We start from the raw sequence: 19,348 nt of genomic DNA on the forward strand, positions 1-19,348 counted from the left end.
CGCTCTGTCGCCCAGGCTGGAGTGCAGTGGCGCAATCTCGGCTCACTGCAAGCTCCGCCTCCCGGGTTCACGCCATTCTCCTGCCTCAGCCTCTCCGAGTAGCTGAGACTACAGGCCCCGCCACCACGCCCGGCTAATTTTTTGTATTTTTAGTAGAGACGGGGTTTCACCGTGGTCTCGATCTCCTGACCTCGTGATCCACCCGCCTCGGCCTCCCAAAGTGCTGGGATTACAAGCGTGAGCCACCGTGCCCGGCTTATTTTTTTTTTTTTGAGACAGAGTCTTGCTCTGTTACCCCGGGTGGAGTGCAGTGGCAGGATGTCGGCTCACTGCAACCTCCACCTCGTGGGTTCAAGCAATTCCCCTGCCTCAGCCTCCCGAGTAACTGGGATTATAGGCGCCCGCCACCACGCCCAGCTAAATTTTTGTATTTTTAGTAGAGACGGGGTTTCACCATGTTGGCCAAGCTGCTCTCGAACTCCTGACCGCCAGTGATCCGCCTGACTCAGCCTCCCAAACTGCTGGGATTACAGGCATCGGCCACTGCACCCGGCCAAATATTACTATTATTTAAGGAACAGAGGGAAATGTTTCCTCCTAAGATTTGTCAACACAGTGAATTTCCTACCAAAAACACAGGCGAGGAGAAAGGAGTTACAGCGGACCACAGAGAGCAGTCAGGAGAAGAGGGATGGGCAGAAACATCAGTGTCAAGAAAGTGCCCGGCTGCGAACCAGGGAGGCTACCTGGCCATGCACACAGGGCAAAGGCTGGCAGCACCCAGGCGCTCCCAGGCATGTCCCCACCCAGCAGAACTCCGTACCCACAGGCACCTGGCACATGGCTACCGCAGCTTCCTGCCATCTGGAGCTAAGAGTTCCATTCTGACCAGAATGAATGGCACAGGTAACCCATCCACACAAGAAGCCCTGGGCAGGCAGCCATCAGCTGAACAAACCACAAGCCTGGAGACCAAGTCCACACGGGCCTACGCCCAGCATCTCACGAGGAAGGGTCAGGGGTTCCAGCCACAAGTCCCATGGGATGGACACCAACGCACACATGGACAGAGGTGGCCAGAGACACTGATGCCGGGGGCTATGCTGTGAAGGCTGAGAAGTGCCGTGGTCTCTGTTAGTGAGGAAGGGTGGAGCCAGGAACTGGCAGGGCACTGGCCCAGAGCCAGAGTCAGGGCTGCTGGCGTCGAGTCTAACTCCTCAACCATTCACTACAAACAGAACCCCACCTGAGCCTCAGTTTCCCCATTTGGCAAAATGGAATGGAAGCCATGCCTAACGCAAACCTCCAAGTGCTGTGGCTGGCAGAACACACAGTCAACACCAGCACCCTGAAGCCCTGTGTGTCCAGGCAACGGGAGCCGACCCAGCCTCCTCCGGGAGGGGGCTGGAAGGTGCAGAAGGAGAAAAGGGTGTGAAAGGTGGCCAAGGAGGCCAATCCTGGGCCAGAGCTTTGTGAAAACGTCCACACACACCAGAAAGCTGCAGACTGGTGGGCCTGACGTGGTGGCTCACGCCTACAATCTCAACACTCTGGGGAGGCCAAGGTACAAGGACTGCTGGAGCCCGGGAGTTTGAGACCGGCCTAGGCAACATAGTGAAACTCTGTCTCTACAAAAAAAGAAAAAAAAAATCAGCCGGTAGTTGTGGCACCTGTAGTCCCAGGTACTGGGAAAAGTTGAGGTGAGAGGATCGCTTGACCCAGGAGTTCGAGGCTGCAGCAAGCTGTGATTGTGCCACCGCACTCCAGTCTGAGAGACAGTAAGCCCCTGTCTCAATAAAAGGGGAAAAAAAAAAAAAGGCTGCAGGGAGGTGGGGCACATGTTCACACCCACCAGGACCCAGCCAGGCCTCCAGCTGCCAGCCGTCTGAGGGATACCACAGACACCTGGGCTTGTCACAGAGAGGGACACTCCCTTCCCTGGTCTGGGGGGCCTGTCAGGGGCTGATCATGCTGGGACTGTAGGAACCTTGTGAGCCTGTTTCCTGCCCACTCCACTGAGTCTGCATAGGAGCCATCGTCCCAGGGTTGCCTGGCAACGCTCCCACACTGCTGCCACAAGGGCTGTCATTAAGCCTGGAAATGGGGAGTTCACGCACCGGCAGCCGCTCCTTTAGGTGATGGAGCCAGACGGGGGAGGCAGAGTTTTGTGGAGCACGTCCACCCCCGCGCCCCTGCCCACCCCTGTGCTACTGCCCAGGCCTGGAATGCATCCGTGCAGCCAGCACCTCAGCACTGGCGTGGGCCACTTTGTGCTCTGAGGAGCCTCTGAGTGAGCTGTGGTTTTTTTCTCATCACACTGCAGAAACTCAGTGCTGACAGTGCTTTACTGGTATGGAATAAAAACCAATGGTCTGGGGAGGCATGCATGATGGTGGCTATAGCCTTCTCTCCCACTTCCCGGCTGGCAGACTGGTTTACAGTGGGCAGCCTCGGACAAAGCCCTTTGCATGCTCATCACGGACCCCTCATGGCCACCCTGCAAGGGACTGCTTCCAGCCCCAGACTACAGAGGGGCAAACCCAGGCTCACAGAGCTGCACAACTGGCCTAACGCTCTAGACAGAGAAAGCAGCAGAACGAAAGTGGGCCCCCAGCCCCTCCACACATGTCCTCTCTGCTACTAGGCAAGGCCAGCGCAGCCATGCTGGGCACCCCTGTGGCCTGTCCTTGCATCTGTGCTCTTGATGCTAAGCCATGCCTGGCCCAGCATCTGAGCTCCTCAGGTTCTCTTTGGGGAAGCGTCTCCCTCCTACTCCAGGTCTCTGTGGCCTGGCTGCAGGACGGGAGGCAACCCCCCCGAAGTGGGGCCACAAAGAGAAGGCGCACGGCCTCCAAGCACCTCCGGACCCAGCCAGACGGCCATGCGCTGGCCTGCAGGGCACTCACTTAGAGCAGGGCCAGCTGAGAGAGATGGGAGGCTAAGCCACACAGATCCCCACCCTGATGACACAGGCCCTGGAAGAAACCTCAGGCCACCCAGCCTTCTCTGAATCTACACCAGTAAGTCTCTGGTTTTCTTTTCTTAAACCAGACCGAGTGTTTTTCTGTCACTTACATCCACAAAAGTCCTGACAAGGATAGCACCTTGAAGGCCCCGCAGCAGCAGCTGCCCCTGACGTGCGCGGACTCAGCACGGCCATCCATGCACGAGCCAGGGCTGCGCTGCACACGGGCGCTCCTTCAGCTTCCTCAGCAAACCCTTATCAAAGGACCCCTGGCGGGTCCAGTGCCAAGTCTGGGACAGAGGTAAGGACAACTGAGGGCATCGTGGTTCCAACCCTCTCTGGACGCTGAACACCGTACCCCTCAGGAAGCTGGCCACAATGACCACTCCACTCCCCTAGCCACCTCACCTGCAAACCCATGGCTCACAGGACACAGAGAATGGGGCTCCCCAGAGGGGCTGGGGGAGGGAGCCCAAGGAACATGAAACAAACAGGGAACACAGACACCCCCCAAACTCCCACTCCCCATAGCTCAGCACACACGCCACACAGCACCCACAGTCGCACGTGAAAGCAGGGTGTGGGGTCCACGCCAGTGATGCCGGGAGATGACAGAGACTCCGCCCACCCGAGGGAGTCTAGGGAGACGTTTATTTTACTTTTACTTTTTTTTTTTTTTTTCACCTTCCTAAGAAATGGAGTCTCGCTATGTTGCTCAGGCTGGAGTGCAGTGGCTATTCAAAGCTACAGTCCCACTACTGATCAGCGTGGGAGTTTTGATCTGCTTGGTTTCCAACCTGGACCGGTTCACCCCTCCTTAGACAACCTGGTGGTCCCCCACTCCCAGCTACTTTTACTTTTGAGACAGGGTCTCACTCTGTCACCCAGGCTGAAGTGCGGTGGCACGATCATGGCTCACTGTAGCCTCGATCTCCTAGGCTCAGGCGATCTTCCCACTTCAGCCTCCTCAGTAGCTGGGACTATAGGAAAATACCACCACGCTCAGCTAATTTTTGTATTTTTCATAGAGACAAGGTTTTACTCAGGCTGGCAGGCTGGTCTCAGACTCCTGGCCTCAAATGATCCTTCCACCTCAGCCTCCCAAAGTGCTGGGATTACAGGCTAGAGCCACCACACCTGGCTTGTTTTATTGTTAATGCAAGGACAAGGGAGGCTTTTTAAAGAGAGTGGCTACAGGTCAGGAAGAGAGCCACAGGAATGTCCCCAGTGTAAGTCGGCTCACGAGGTCTGCTAGCAGGGCATGTGGTCAGTATCTCCTCCTGGCCTCAGACCTGGGACCCACAAGGTCTATATATATATATATATATATATATATATATATATATTTTTTTTTTTTTTTTTTTTTTTTTTTTTTTTGAGACAGAGTCTCTCTCTGTCGCCCAGGCTGGAGTGCAGTGGCGCGATCTTGGCTCACTGCGAGCTCCGCCTCCTGGATTCATGCCATTCTCCTGCCTCAGCCTCCCCAGTGGCTGGGACTACAGGCACCCACCACCATACCGGGCTAATTTTTTGTATTTTTAGTAGAGACGAGGTTTCACCGTTAGCCAGGATGGTCTTGATCTCCTGACCTCATGATCCGCCTGCCTCGGCCTCCCAAAGCGCTGGGATTGCAGGCGTGAGCCACCACGCCTGGCCACACAAAGTCTGTACTGTTACACAGGAACCCCCTGGACCAGGGTCTTTGCAAGCTGCAGACCAGATGGACGCTGGAAAACAAGGCAAAGGGGGAAGGAGGGAGGACACAGCTTTGACTGAAAGCTGGAAAGGGGCCTAGGAGGGAAAGCTAGCAAAGCAGGCACTCAAGCCGCAACCTATAAAAGGCCTGGTTAAAAGAGGTCTGCAGCAATGGCGGGGCGCAGTGGCTCACACCTGTAATCCCAGCACTTTGGGAGGCCAAGGCGGGTGGATCACGAGGTCAGGAGATCAACACCATCCTGGCTAACACGGTTAAAGCCCGTCTCTACTAAAAATACAAAAAATTACCCAGGCATGGTGGGGGGCTCCTGTAGTCCCAGCCACTACGGAGGCTGAGCCAGGAGAATGGCGTGAACCCGGGAGGCGGAGGTTGTAGTGATCCCACATTGCACCACTGCACTCCAGCCTAAGCGACAGAGTGACACTCTGTCTCAAAAAAAAAAAAAAAAAAAAAGATGTCTGCACCAAGATTTTAAACAAAAGTAAGGTTAAAAAGCTTGACGGAATGCCACCTGGTGTGAACAGACCCTGCATTGCTGCAGCCCAGCAGAGGGAGCCCCATTCTTCACACCTCCCCAAACCCCAGTGTCCGAGCCTCCGAGTGTGGCTGGCTGGTCAGCCTCTGGTCCCCTGGCCCCACCAGCATGTGGCCCAGGCCTTGCTCCCGCCCATCTGCATGTCCACCTGAGCACACAGACTGGGGCGGCCGTTCCTAGGACTTATGAACCCCGGAGGAAGCCAAACACACAGGCCCCACTGTGCTGGCCCCACTCCCACCAAGGGGAGAGAATTTGGGAGGAGCAAAGGGCAAGGAGGAGCCCAGCCAGGATTACCTCGTCATCCTTCCATTCCGAGAAGTCGATCTTGAAGGAGGGTAGGGAGAACTGCTGGCTCACTCCTCTCTTGTAGTGGACGGTCTCAGACTGTAGCAAGGGGCTCTTGGGGCTGTATCTGCAGGGAGCCAGGAGCAAGCAGTGAGACTGCGGCAGGAAGAGGGCCCTCCGTGCCCGTCCCTCCCACTCTGACAGCTGGCAGGGATGCAGACACCTGTCTTTTGGGGACCCTCTCTCATAGGGGACAGCAAACAGCCTACATGGCCACGTGGCCCTCACCCTTCCAGGGCCTTCCACAGCCTCTCTGCTCACCGTACAGCTTTGCCCAGGTCAGACCTGGCTACGATTCTCCCAGAGCCCACACCTGCCCAATCCGTTTGCTGCCTTCCCAATGTAGCTGTGCTTTTCCTTTCCATGCAGTGCTAAGTTGGTTTACTTTTTTTTTTTTTTTTTTTTTTTTGAGAGTCTCGCTCTGTCGCCGGGGCTGGAGGGCAGCGCTGTGATCTCAGCTCAATGCAACCTGTGCCTTCTGAGTTCAAGTGATCCTCCTGCCTCAGGTTCCCGAGTAGCTGGGATTACAGGTGTGCGCCATCATGCTAGGCTAATTTTTTATTTTTAGTACAGATGGGGTTTCACCATATTGGCCAGGCTGGTCTCGAACTCCTGACCTCAAGTGATCCACCTGCCTCAGCCTCCCAAAGTGCTGGGATTACAGGCGTGAGTCACTGTGCCCAGCTTGAGTTTGTTTACTTTTTTTTTTTTTTTTTTTGAGACGGAGTCTTGCTCTGTCGCCCAGGCTGGAGTGCAGTGGTGCAATTTCGGCTCACTGCAAGCTCCGCCTCCCGGGTTCACGCCATTCTCCTGCCTCAGCCTCTCTGAGTAGCTGGGACTACAGGCGCCCGCCACCACGCCCGGCTAATTTTTTGTATTTTTAGTAGAGACGGGGTTTCACCATGGTCTCGATCTCCTGACCTCGTGATCCACCCGCCTCGGCCTCCCAAAGTGCTGGGATTACAAGCGTGAGCCACCGCGCCCGGCTGTTTACTTTGTTAATGAACACAGTACGTAAGTATACACAGTGCAAAATGCTCCTTCCCCAACCCTCACGCCTGCTCCCAAAGGCCTGGCTGTCTGCCCCAGCAGAGACCCACAGATCAGTCCCAGAGGGCGGAGGCACAGTGGTGCCCACATGCAGCACGGGTCTCTCTTCCTCCACATTCAGACGGGGTAGGCGTCAACACTGCTCTTTCATGCGTCCGCACACATCAGGGGCTGCGTCCTGTGAACCACCACACAGGTCCCGCTGTGGTTTTACTGATTCAGTCAGGGCCCCTGGGGGACACCAGCAGATGGTCACCAACATCTCACTTTTCCCAACACTGCTTCAAGGACCACCCTTCTGCATGTCTTAGCCACAGGCACGAATGCATCCCTAGGACAGGTGCCTCAAGCAGTTTCATTTCTGATAAAACTCCATGCAGGAAACCAATTGACAACCCACAGCCCCTCCCTCCACCCCCCTGCCCTGCCTGCCTGTGGCCAGGGCTCCACAGGCTCTCCTGGACAAAGGCACACCAAGCCCAGAGGTGAGGTGGGGCATGGGGGGGCCACCACTGTACACACAAAGGCAGAAGAGGCCTGCCATGGCCGCCAGAGCCCAGCATGGTTGGAGGCACTACAGGGGAGGCCCGGGCTCAGACTCAGTAAAAGGCACAGTAAGACACCACCCTCAGGCGGACCCCAGCTTTCTCCTGTGAGATGTGGAGGCCTGGACACATCCCTCTGTCTGAGCCTCAGTTTCCTTGTCAGGAGGCAGGGAGGGTGGCTTGCCCTGCAGCTCAAATGGATGGAGCACTGGCAGGCTGGATGGTGTCCGGGTGCCTGGGCATGGCCTCCAGGTCCTGCAGCTGATCCTGCTCTGTGATCCCCGCTGGGAGGGGAAGCAGACCTCGTACCAGGTCCTGAGAGAGGGGGACTGTGGCACCGCAGCCACTCCTTCTGTGATCCCCACTGGGAGGGGAAGCTGGCCTTGTGCCAGGTCCTGAGAAGGGGGGACTGTGGCATTTCTCTCATCACTAGATCACTAGTCCCTAGGGGTCTAGGACAGGGTGACACCAGCCAGGGCTGGCAGGGCACCCTCTCTGCTCTCTCTAGCCTTTCTGGTAGCAGCGGGACCCTCTCTTCAAGTGCACCCGAGATGGTCACCCAGCCCCTAACAGCTGGAGCACCGGGGGGGCAGGGGACAGACCACTTACTCACACTGGCCTGTGACCTCCGCCAGCACCCTCTCTGTGGCAGCCCCTGGACCCAGAACCCAGCTCCTCCACCATGTCGGCCAGGTCTGAGGAGGGCACCAGGCCCCATGGGTGTCACACACTCAACCCCAAGCAGTGGGGTGCAAAGAGGGGACAGAGGGGCCTGCCCTGGTCACTCCAAACGCTCCTACACCCAAGAATTCCACGCCTGTCATAGCACACAGGCATGCATTACTACTGTCATTAAAGAAATATAATCAAGTGCCAGGGCAAGGTAGAGCCTCAAAGAACAGTCTAGAAAAAGGGACCTGTTCCTCCCCCAAGTGCTGCTCCCCAGGAGGAGCCCTGGCTGCCAGGGAGCACAGGGCCAGAGCCCAAGGGCGGCCTCACCTGGTGGCAGGTCCCTAAGAAGCTCCAGATAAGTTGTCTCCACCGGCCCCTCAGCTCGAGCACTCAGGCTCCTTTCATGAGCACCTGTCACACGAGGGGCTGTGCACAGGACACATAGTCCCCTCCTCACACCACCCACCCACCCTTCCAGCTGAGGACACAGAGGCACAAGCAGTCACGTGCCCCAAGCCACTCAGCGGGGACAGCATTCACAGCCTAGGCTCTCAACCACACCCTATCCCCAGATGCAAAGCTGACCACTGGGCGGTGTGCTCCAATGCAGGAAGGCGGGGGCACGCTCCTGCCTGTCTCTAAAACCACTTGGGGCAGATGTGCCCTTGTAGCCTGGAGGCGGCCCTGCCAGCTCCTGCTGAAGTTGCAGCTTTCACACTTTCAGGGCCAGAAGGACCCTTATCTCAAATAAAACCTCTGAAAGTGCAAATATGTAATTATGACACATTAAAAAATAAATATTTGGTCCCGGCCCCGGTTCCCGACACAGAGTCCTCTAAAACCCTTGTCATTTCCTGAGCGACGGGTGCTAGGAGCCCCTTTTGTTCTAACATTTGTTCCTTGACCTTTCCTCCCAACACAGAACTCCAAACCCTTGGAATTTCCCGGGTGGTAGGAGTGTGTCTTATGTGCCAATGAGGTGACTCTTGGCTCCTGGGCGGGCGGCGCCAGAAAGACCAAGCCATGATTAGAGACTCTGAAGTGTCGTCTAAGAGCTCCCCAGGAAAAACGAACAAAAACCTGGGCCAAGTGGGCTGGGTGTGGGGGCTCACGGCTGTAATCTCAGCACTTTGGGAGGCCAAGGCAGGTGGATCACCTGAGGTCTAGAGTTCGAGACCAGCCTGACCAACATGGAGAAACCCTGTCTCTACCAAAAATACAAAATTAGCCAGGCATAGTAGCGCATGCCTGTAATCCCAGCTACTCGGGAAGCTGAGGCAGGAGAAGCACTTGAACCCAAGAGGCGGAGGTTGCAGTGAGCCAAGATCACACTATTGCACTCCAGCCTGGACAACAAGAGTTGTTGTTTTGAAACTCTGTCTCAAAAACAAACAAAAACCACTTTGGGAGGCTGAGATGGACAGATCATGGGGTCAAGAAATTGAGACCATCCTGGCCAACATGGCGAAACCCCCATCTCTACTAAAAATACAAAAATTAGCCAAGCGTGGTGGTGCGTGCCTGTAGTCCCAGCTACTCAGGAGGCTGAGGCAGGAGAATTGCTTAAACCCGGGAGGCGGAGGTTGCAGTCAGCCGAGATTGCGCCACTGCACTCCAGCCTTGGCAGCAGAGTGAGGCTCTGTCTCAAAAAATAACAAACAAACAAACAAAAAACACCTGGAACTGAATTTCAGCCCAGCCCCATCCTCCAGGGAGGGGACAGGGGCTGGAGACGGACTTAATCATCAATCCTGCCTACGTGATGAAGTCTCCAGAAAAGGCCCTGAAATACGGGGTTTTCAGAAGAGCTTCCGGGTTGCTGAATATGAGGAAGGTGGTACGCCCCACCCCTTCCCCCACACCTGTGAACCTCTTCATCTGAATCCTTCACAATCAACCAACAAACACCAGCCAAGTGTTTCCCTGGGTTCTGTGAGCCACACTAGCAACTCATCAAGCCCGAGGAGGGGGCTGTGGGAGCCTGATTTATGGCTGGTTGGTGAGAAGTTCAGGTGACAGTGGGGGCTTATGAGTGGCATCTGAAGTGGGGCAGTCTTGTGGGACTGGGCCCTCAAAGTGCAGGGGCTGCACAAACTCCAGGCAGCGTTGGAACTGAAATGAGTCACAGGACCCCAGCTGGTTCCCGCAGAGAAGTGGGGAGTCCCTGGGATGGGAGAAGCCCCTCACATCGTGGTGAAGTCCTGGGAGTATGGTGAGAGAGCACGGTTTGGTTTTCTCCCTCTGGTTAGTAAGGTGGACAGAAGCCTCCCCGAGGAGTCCAGGGACCCCAGCCAGGCTGGTGCCAGCCGTCCACGGGACTCACACTGCCCTGCCGTTCAGGAACTCCTCCGATGCCTGGCAGTAGATGGTGATGGCCACGCGGGCATCAGCGTCGAAGGTGAACTCCAGGCTGTAGAGCACCCGGGGCTTGTCGCCGTCCTCGGTGGGGCTGTCACCGTCGTCTTTGTACCTACCCCAGGCGGTGGAGAGAGAGGCAGCGGGTCAGCGGCCACATCCGCAAAGGCTGCCTCCTCCCCTGCCAGGCTGAGGGGCCGTGGAGGTGGCTATGTGGTCACAGCCCACTTCTCCAGTAGACATGGGGGCTGTTTCCTATTTGGACATGAAAGCCCAGTGGTCCAGGGCTTGCCTCTCCTTCTTCCTGCCCACAGAAGATGGGGTACATGCTTTTGGTTCAGAGACAGCCCCAGATGCCTCAAGTCTAGTCAGTTTAAGCAGTTTCTGAACCTACTGAAATGTGGTGCTGGGTCATTCCTGTCAGTGGGGGGGCCGTCCTGTGTGTGGCAGGAAGTCTGCAGCACCCCTGGCACCCACCTGAGATGCCAGGCACCCCACCTGGCTGCCTCCAGACACTGCCCAGGGTCCCTGTGCAGCACAGCTCAGAAGCCCTGGCTAAACGGCTCTTGTTCCACATGCCCTTTCCCATACTCAGCCCAGGGCAGTCTCTGATTCCACACGGGAGAGCGCAGAAACTGAGGCCCCTCCCGCCTGCCCTTTTCCTCAACCATCAAGCCAGAACCTCCACCCCAGGCTGCGCCCCACAGAGCCACAGGGTCCCCAGGGGCAGGGCGAAGGTTACCTCACCAGCCGCAGGGAGTCTTTGCGGATGTTCACCAGGCTCCGCAGCGTCTTCACGGGCTCGTGGGGGGCAGGAGTGACGTAGGGAAACTAGGAGAAAAACCACAGGGCCCCAGGTGACTCCCTCAGGAGCAGCCAACAACAGAAAACGGGTCAGGCTGCAGCGGCCACAGCCCCAGCGGGTATCCCTGGGCTCTCGCCCAGTGTGAGGGGCTGAGCTGGGTGCGCTGTCCTCATTCACAGGGAGAAGCTACAGGCCACGCAGCCAGCACATGCAACAGCCAGGACCAAACCACCCTGAGCAAATCTGGCCAGGCAGCCTCAACGCCGGATTCCTGCACGCTGGGGCCGTCCATCGCCAACCTGCTCTCCCAGGCTTCCCATATCCATCACTGCCCCGAACAACCTCAGCCCCTTCCTCGGGCCCCAGCCTTTCCATCCTCAAAGCTTCCTATGAGCACAGCTCAGCAACCCGCCCCAGGGCCCCCAAAGTTTACTGGCTCCTCCAGCCTATCCCCCAAGGCCTGCACCCTCTCACCTCCTCCTCTGTTCCCAGGCCCCCTGCCTTCTTGCTCCTCCTGGAGGGGCCTCCTTCCCACCTATCATGGCTTGGTTCAGCCACGGCCTCTCCAGTGGAGCCTCCCTTTCTGCCTTTTCTCTCTTCTACCCATTTGTCCCATATTAATTGTCTACACCCCCACTAGGTAGCAGAGGCAGGGTCTGCTTTCACCCCAGGCCCTGGAAGAGTGCTAGGCATGCAGCAGGTGCCAAATGTGTGCTGAACAAATGGACAGCTCACAGTACTCGAGTACTATGACAGTAATCAAATGTGCCCTCCTCTGGCAACGAGGTGAAGATGTTAGCCAGCTGTCTGCATCTCTCCTTTGGACCATGTCTCTTGCCCACTGCTCTAGGGAAAGTAAATTTTTTTTTTTTTTTTTTTGAGACAGTCTCCCTTTGTTGCCCAGGCTGGACTGCAGTGGCACAATCTCGGCTCACTGCCACCTCTGCCTCTCAGATTCAAGTGATTCTCCTGCCTCAGCCTCCCAAGTAGCTGGGATTACAGGCACGTGCCACCACACCTGGTTAATTTTTTTTTTTTTTATTTGAGATGGGGTTTCACCATTTTGGCCAGGCTCCTCTCAAACTCCTGGCCTCAGGTGATCTGCCTGCCTCAGCCTCCCCAGGTGCTTGGATTACAGGCATTAGCCACAATGCCTGGTCTGTAAATACTATTTTTGCTTTGTAAAGAAAGTCATCCAAGAAGGCTAGAATCAAATCCACAACGTTCTGCAGCTGCTGCAGCCCAGACGCACCCCTTCAGTATGGCTGCTCTGTTTCTCAGTGACCTGCCCCTGGCCGTCTGGCCTCTAAGAGGCAGCACCAGAACACCACCCATTCCAGGGCACGTGCCCACACCCAAGCTCAACTGGAATCCTGCCAGGAGCTCTGCCCCATTTAGGGGTGATTTGGTGCCTGCTTGCCCTCATGGCTGGGATGCAGACCTCTGGGGACAGGAGCCTCCCGCCCCCGCAGCCCCATGAGACAGCCCTGTCCAGACCCACCTGGACCGGGCGGCTGCCCAGGAAGTTCAGATCCATGTTCTCTCCAAAGAGGTAACCTTCAGGGTGGGGGGTGTCAAATTTCTCTCCTCCCATGAAAAAGTGCGAAGCAAAGTAGTTTCCTGTTAAAAAAAGGAAACACAATTATAGATTTTTTTTTTTTTTTTTTTTTTTTTTTGAGACAGAGTCTCCCTCAGTCACCCATGCTGGAGTGCAGTGGCACTATCTTGGCTCACTGCAAGCTCTGCCCCCCGGGTTCAAGTGATTCATCTGCCTCAGCCTCCCAATTAGCTGGGATTACAGGCGCCCACCACCACGCCCGGCTAATTTTTGTATTCTTAGTGGAGACGGGGTTTCACCATGTTGGCCGGGATGGTCTCCAACGTCTGGCCTCAAGTGATCCGCCCACCTCAGCCTCCCAAAGTGCTGGGATTACAGGTATGAGCCACGGCACTCAGCCTAGAAACACCGTTATAGACTCTGAGGCTGAACACAGTCTGGTGGGAACATCTGACGGCCAAGAAGCTCAGCCATGAGAAAGGCTCCACCTGAGGGAAGCTGGTGCAGACAGGCCAGCGGGTGCCCCTCACGCCACCTGGCCTCGGGCCTTCCAAGGTGGCCTCCTGGCCTCCCCACACCGCCAGCCTCAACGCCCTTCCCTGGATGGCTCCTCACTGCTCCCAGCCCGTCAGCCAGCTCCCAGCTCCAACACCACTTTCTTCTGTAGTGGCCTGAGCTGTGTTTCCAATGAAGACAAGTTTGGGTCCTACCCCACACCCACCCCCTACCTGTGCATGTGACCTTATTTGGAACCAGGGTCTTTGCAGATGTAATTAAGTTAAGATGAGGTCATACTGGATTGAGGGGCTCTAAATCCAGTGACTGCTTCTTAACAGAAGAAAGGAGAGGGAGGTTTGGACGCAGATTCGAAGGGAAGGCCAAGGGAAGACGGAGGCAAAGACCGGAGTGATGCGGCTACAAGCCCAAGGATGACAATGGGTGCCTGCGGCCCCAGGAGTGGGGAGAGGTAAGGAAAAGTCCTCCCCCAGCGCCTTCGGGGACCGTGGCCCTGCTGACACCTCGGTTTCTGACGTGTGCCTCCATGATGGTGAGAGAATACATTTCTGCTGTTTCAAGCCACAGTTAGACATCATTTGTCACAGCCATCCCAAGAAATCCTTACACATTCCCTGACCCCAGACTAAGTCACCCCACCCCCAAATCTGAGCCCTGTGTGCTTTCCATGGCAGCACCAAGCCGGGTTTAGAAGTCTCTGTGGATCTGGGCTAGTTCATTCAGTGTGACTCCCGCGTGAGGGCGGGAGGCTGTAGGTGGCGCCCATCAGGACCCTGGCACACTTAGGCATGAGATCTGCACTTCTCCTATGAGGAGGGCATGGACAGCTGGGCATCCTCAGAGACCTGGGCTCACAGCCCTGCCAAGGAACACTGAGAGCATGGCCTCTCCCAGGGATTCCAGACCTGACACCCAGATCCAGCTCCGTTTCTCCTGGCACACAGACCCTGAGAGGAGGACCCAGATGACCACGGGAAGAGCCTCCGAGAGGAGGACTCAGGTGACCATGGCACAGAGTCCCCGAGGGGAGGACCCAGGTGACCATGGCACAGAGTCCCCGAGGGGAGGACCCAGGTGACCATGGCACGGAGTCCCCGAGGGGAGGACCCAGGTGATCACGGCACGGAGTCCCCGAGGGGAGGACACAGGTGACCACGGCACAGAGTCCCCGAGGGGAGGACCCAGGTGACCACGGGAAGAGCCCCCGAGAGGAGGACGCAGGGGACCATGGGAAGAGTCCCTGAGAGGAGAACGCAGGTAGCCGCAGGGGCCTGTGGATTTCAGGGATGCTCAGGCTACATGGTCCTCAACCTCACGTATTGCAGGGACTTCTGGGAATTCTCAGAATTCCCACTGGGGGCCCCAGAATCCCTATTCCTTCTCAGAATTCCCACCTGAGGCCAGGTGGGCCCTTCCCAGGGCCCTCAGCGGGAATTCTGAGACCTTCAGGCCCTGCATGGTCTGTGTCCTTCCTGAGAACCACGGCCCCAGTTACAGTTGGCCCAGCCACGGCCACCAAGACCAGCCGGGCCCCACAATGAGTCCAGGGTGCTCCTCCCGAAGAAGGTGGCCCAGAGCCAGGTGCCCAGCATGGCTGCTCCTGACTGCCAGGAACAGTGGTTGGAAGCCGCAGCCCCACCTAACCCACCATGCAGAACAGGGACCACTGAGAGCTGATGACGACCAGAAAAAAAGAATAAAGCAGCAACTACTTCAGCAAGTGTGATGCGCTGATTCTATGGCCCACCACGCAGCTGCTGGAACCAAGCTCATCTAGACACACTGACATGCAGTGAATCACGGAGTATTTGTAGGTTAATGACAACAAGTTAACACACTGCAAGATCCTTTTCCGAGGGGTCACTGCACACACTGAGATGTGCACAGAACAAATTGTGAATACATAGAGAATGTTCTGGAAGGACACGCCCACGAGACTGCCAGGGAGATTGGTGCAGAGCAGATGAGGGGTGGAGCAAAGCCCAGGTGGTGGTTTTAAATCAAAAGAAAGAATTTTACCTGCAGTACAGTGAGCCTAGGATGCCTTCCCTGATTAGCTGGCCTTGCACACAGCCCCACCACATTGAAAGCTTCAGTGAATCTTAATACACGAAGTCTTTAAAGGTGAATTTTCCACACAGCCTATGGGGCGGGGCCAGGGGCCACAAGGCACACCGTGCCTCAGCACACGGTCGTCTCCGGACGCTTGCCTCAGACCAATCTCAAGCCCCAGTCATGGAGCAGGGCTGAGAATGGGCCCGGCCCAGAGCCACCTGCCTGCTCCTCCAAGATGTGCACCATGTTCGTGAAAACCACATGAAGGACTCGGCTGCTGGGAACCCCCGCACTAGCCGCTGGCAGACAAGGGCCACAGCAGCACAGCAAGAGGGTGTGGGAAGCTCAGTGACCCTGCTAACCAGCCCAGGACCCATCGTCGGAGGCACCCTTCGCAGTGACCAGCCCCCACCCTTCCAGACTCTCCCCAGTGCTGACGTAGTGAGATGGGGTCCAGAAGGCCGGGCAGCCTTGGTCTGGAGGGAGACTCAGGAGCAGGCTTGTCCCTGCGAGGCCTTCCAGGCCGAAGCACTGGGCACTCCATGGCCCCGGGCAGGAGACAGGTCCCTGCTCCAGAAGCCTCCTGCTCCAACCTCCTCCCAGGGCACCTACCTTCAAGGCACAACCACTTTGTGTCCAAGAAGCCCCCTGAGTTTCCTCTCTGTAGGCAGAAGATGAGGGAGGTGGCCAGCCACCACGAGGGTCCCCAGCGCATCTCACCTCCCAGCCAACACGTCTCTGGGTAGACTGTACCCACACTAAACAGGGCTGACCAGGTGTCCAGGGAGACTGCATGAAAATGATGGTGTGTGGCTTCTAAGGCTCTGGGGGAAGCTGCCACCATGCTGTGAGGGCACCCAAGCAGCCCCATGGAGAGGTCCCGAGGGGAGGACCTGAGGCCTCCCACTAAACCCAGCACCGGCATGCCGGGCCTGTGAGCCAGGCAGGCAGCTCCTCCACGCCCAGGCAAGCCCTCAGAGGACCACAGCCCACCCACAGCTTTTTTTCCTTTTTTTTTTTTTTTTTTTTTGAGACAGGGTCTTGCACTGTCACCGAGGTTGGAGTGCAGGGGCACGATCACTGCAGCCTTGGACCTCCTGAGCTCAAACAATCCTCCTGCTTCAGCCTCCCGAGTAGCTAGGACCACAGTGTGCACAATGCCTGGCTCATTTTTATTTTTTGTAGACATGGGGTCTCACTATGTTACCCAGGCTGGTCTCAAACTTCTGGGCACAAGCAATCCTCCCACCTTTGCCTCCCAAAGTGCTGGGATTACAGGCGTGAGCCACCGTGCCACAGCCTGAGTGAGGACTCATGAGTGATGGTGAGCCAGAGCCCCCCAACTGAGCCACTCCCAATCCCGACCCACACCAGGAGGTAGGAAGTGCTGACTGTGCTAAGTCGCTAAATTCTGAAGGAGTCACCCAGAAAGAGATGCCGAATCTTTCAGAGACGTCGAATCTTTCTGAGACGTCGAATCTTTCAGAGACGCCGAATCTTTCTGAGACGTGGTCTAGGTGACTGTCATTCTCCTCTCCTGGCTCCCAATTCGATTTCATTTCTACAGCCACAGCCCTGGTTAGAGCCTCTGGCACCATCTGCCCTGTGACTGTGCCCATTCACCAGTCTCCCCACATCCCCTGGGTCCCCAGGTCTGTTGTTTCTGGACCCACTGCCCTCAAAACCCTGCTTGCGTCCCAGCCACACTGGGACAGGTCCCAGTAGCCTCTGAGGCCCCAGACAAGGCCACTCTGCCAGCCCCAGCCCGCTCACACCTCAGGCCCTGGAGTCCTCAGCTCATCCAGCTCTTCCCTGGAGCTCCGGCTCCACCTCAGGCTGCTCTCTCCACGAGGCCTCTTCTGACACCCCTTTTATGTCTTGCCAAGCCTCCCACACCCCTGCTTGCTAACCAACCTTCCCACTCCCCTTTCCGGCCTTATTCTTCTCCATAGCACTTTTCAGTCTGGTGTTCTAGGTGGGAGGCTCTAAGATCTTACCTTATGTATGTAAGTATGTAGTTACATACATACTACATATGCATGTATGTAGTTTTCAGCTTCAATAACTTCAGAGAAAGTAATTAAGGTGGGCTGGTGGTTCATGCCTGGGCACTTTGGAAGATCAACGCAGGAGGATCGCTCGAGCCCCAGAGTTCAGGACCAGCCTGGGCAACACAGAGAGACCCTGTCTCTACAAAAAATTCTTAAAAATTAGCTGGGCATGGCGGCGCATGCCTGTAGTCCGAGCTGCTCAGGACACTTACTGAGGCAGGAAGATCGCTTGAGTCCAACAGTTCGAGGCTGCAGTAAGCCATGATCACACCACACTGCACTCCAGCCTGGGCAACAGAGCAAGACCCTGTCTCTCTCCCCCTCCCCCCCCACCACCCCATCCCTGCCAACTCTCTCTCTCTCTCCATATATATACGCACACGCATATATACATATGAATAATTTCAGAGAAACAAATGCTACAAACTACAACACCTGCATAGGTAATAAGTGATTATTAATTTTTTTCCTTTTTTTAAAATTAAGTTTTCTACAATTAACATGTATCATTTGTAAGACAAGAAAATTATTTTTAAAAGATTAGAGACAAGGAAGAAGAGTGTTTGTTAAAGCAATGGTTGTGATATCACAAAACTGGGACCATGTTCTAGAATTAGATCAAGGTACTGGTTGCATGACTGAATATACCAAAAATCACTGACTTGTACACTTCAAAAAGGTGACCCCATGGTAAGTGAATTTTACCTCAATAAACCTTAACAACTGGAAGGACATAAGTTGTGAGGTGATAAATCATTAATTTTTATACTAGGTTTTTATGTCAATTTTTGGCAAGTAACTTAGAATTAGATGCTATTGTTATATAAAAATCTTGCTAATTCCTATCTAATTGATGTTATCAAGGTTTCTCAACTTAAAAAACAGAACCCAGGTATGGTGGCTCACACCTGTAATTCTAGCACTTTGGGAGGCCAAGGTGGGTGGATCACCTGACGTCAGGAGTTCGAGACCAGCCTGACCATCATGGAGAAAGCCTGTCTCTACTAAAAATACAAAATTACCCGGGCATGGTGGTGTATGCCTCTAATCCCAGCTACTTGGGAGGCCGAGGCAGGAGAATCGCTAGAACCTGGGAGGCAGAGGTTGCAGTGAGCTGAGATTGGGCCATTGCACTCCAGCCTGGGCAACAAGAGTGACACTCCATCAAAAAAAAACAAAAACAAAAACAAAAACGAACTAGAATTGAGCGGCCCAGGAATGGTTGCTAACACCTGTAATCCCAGCACTTTGGGAGGCTGAGGTGGGTGGATCACTTGAGGTAAGGAGTTCTAGACCAGCCTGGCCAACATAGTAAAACCCCATCTCTACTAAAAACACACACACACACACACACACACACACAAAATTAGCCGGGAGTGGTGGTACAGGCCTGTAATCCCAACTACTCAGATTAGCAGAATCGCTTGAACCTGGGAGGCGGAGGTTGCAGAGAGCCGAGATTGCACCACCTCACTCCACTCCAGCCTGGGCAACAGAGCAAGACTCCACCTCAAAAAAAAAACAAAACAAAACTAGAAGTGAGGCTGAAATCTATCATTTTAGCAACAGCTTATATCCAACTGTGAATGTAGAATTAACCAAGAGAAAAGGAAGCCACCTGCTCAAGAGACATATTTCCAGTGTTCTTTAGTATTTCTACTTGTTACTGATAAAAACCGTAATATTTGTTTGATCAATTGGGTATTAGTAATGGCCATTCAAACCACGAAAAATTCCTCACAGCTTACGATGATGTAAAATTATTTAAAATTCTAATTTCAATTGGTGTGCATATTTTGGTTGCAGACACACAATATGATCAATACAAGATTTCTGCCAGGTGCGGTGGCTCACGCCTGTAATCCCAGCACTTTGGGAGGCTGAGGCAGGCGGATCACCAAGTCAGGAGATAGAGACCATCCTGGCTAACACGGTGAAACCCCGTCTCTACTAAAAATACAAAAAATTAGCCGAGCGTGCTGACGGGCGCCTGTACTCCCAGCTACTCAGAAGGCTGAGGCAGGAGAATGGCATGAACTTGGGAGGCAGAGTTTGCAATGAGCCAAGATCGCGCCACTGCACTCCAGCCTGGGCAAAAGAGCAAGACTGTGTCTCAAAAAAAAAAAAAAAAAGATTTTCAAGCATTAAAAATTCAAGCAGGCTGGGCACAGTGGCT

General features: G+C 55.1%; 1 protein-coding gene across 7 annotated transcripts in view; it reads right to left on the bottom strand.

Moving 5' to 3' along the window:
- Positions 1-19,348, bottom strand: part of MGRN1 (mahogunin ring finger 1) — a 65,039-nt gene that overhangs the window by 28,247 nt on the left and 17,444 nt on the right. For all 7 annotated transcript variants that reach the window (XM_030798736.1, XM_030798739.1, XM_030798733.1 and 4 more), the window contains exons 2-5: positions 12,494-12,612; positions 10,930-11,018; positions 10,156-10,302; positions 5,515-5,632 (exon numbers count right to left, since the gene is read on the bottom strand). In XM_030798736.1, the coding sequence (XP_030654596.1) occupies positions 5,515-5,632; positions 10,156-10,302; positions 10,930-11,018; positions 12,494-12,612 (473 nt within the window). The remainder of the gene's footprint in view (positions 1-5,514; positions 5,633-10,155; positions 10,303-10,929; positions 11,019-12,493; positions 12,613-19,348) is intronic.

The sequence above is a fragment of the Nomascus leucogenys genome, chromosome 18 (genome assembly GCF_006542625.1).
Source record: "Nomascus leucogenys isolate Asia chromosome 18, Asia_NLE_v1, whole genome shotgun sequence".
NCBI lineage: Eukaryota > Metazoa > Chordata > Mammalia > Primates > Hylobatidae > Nomascus > Nomascus leucogenys.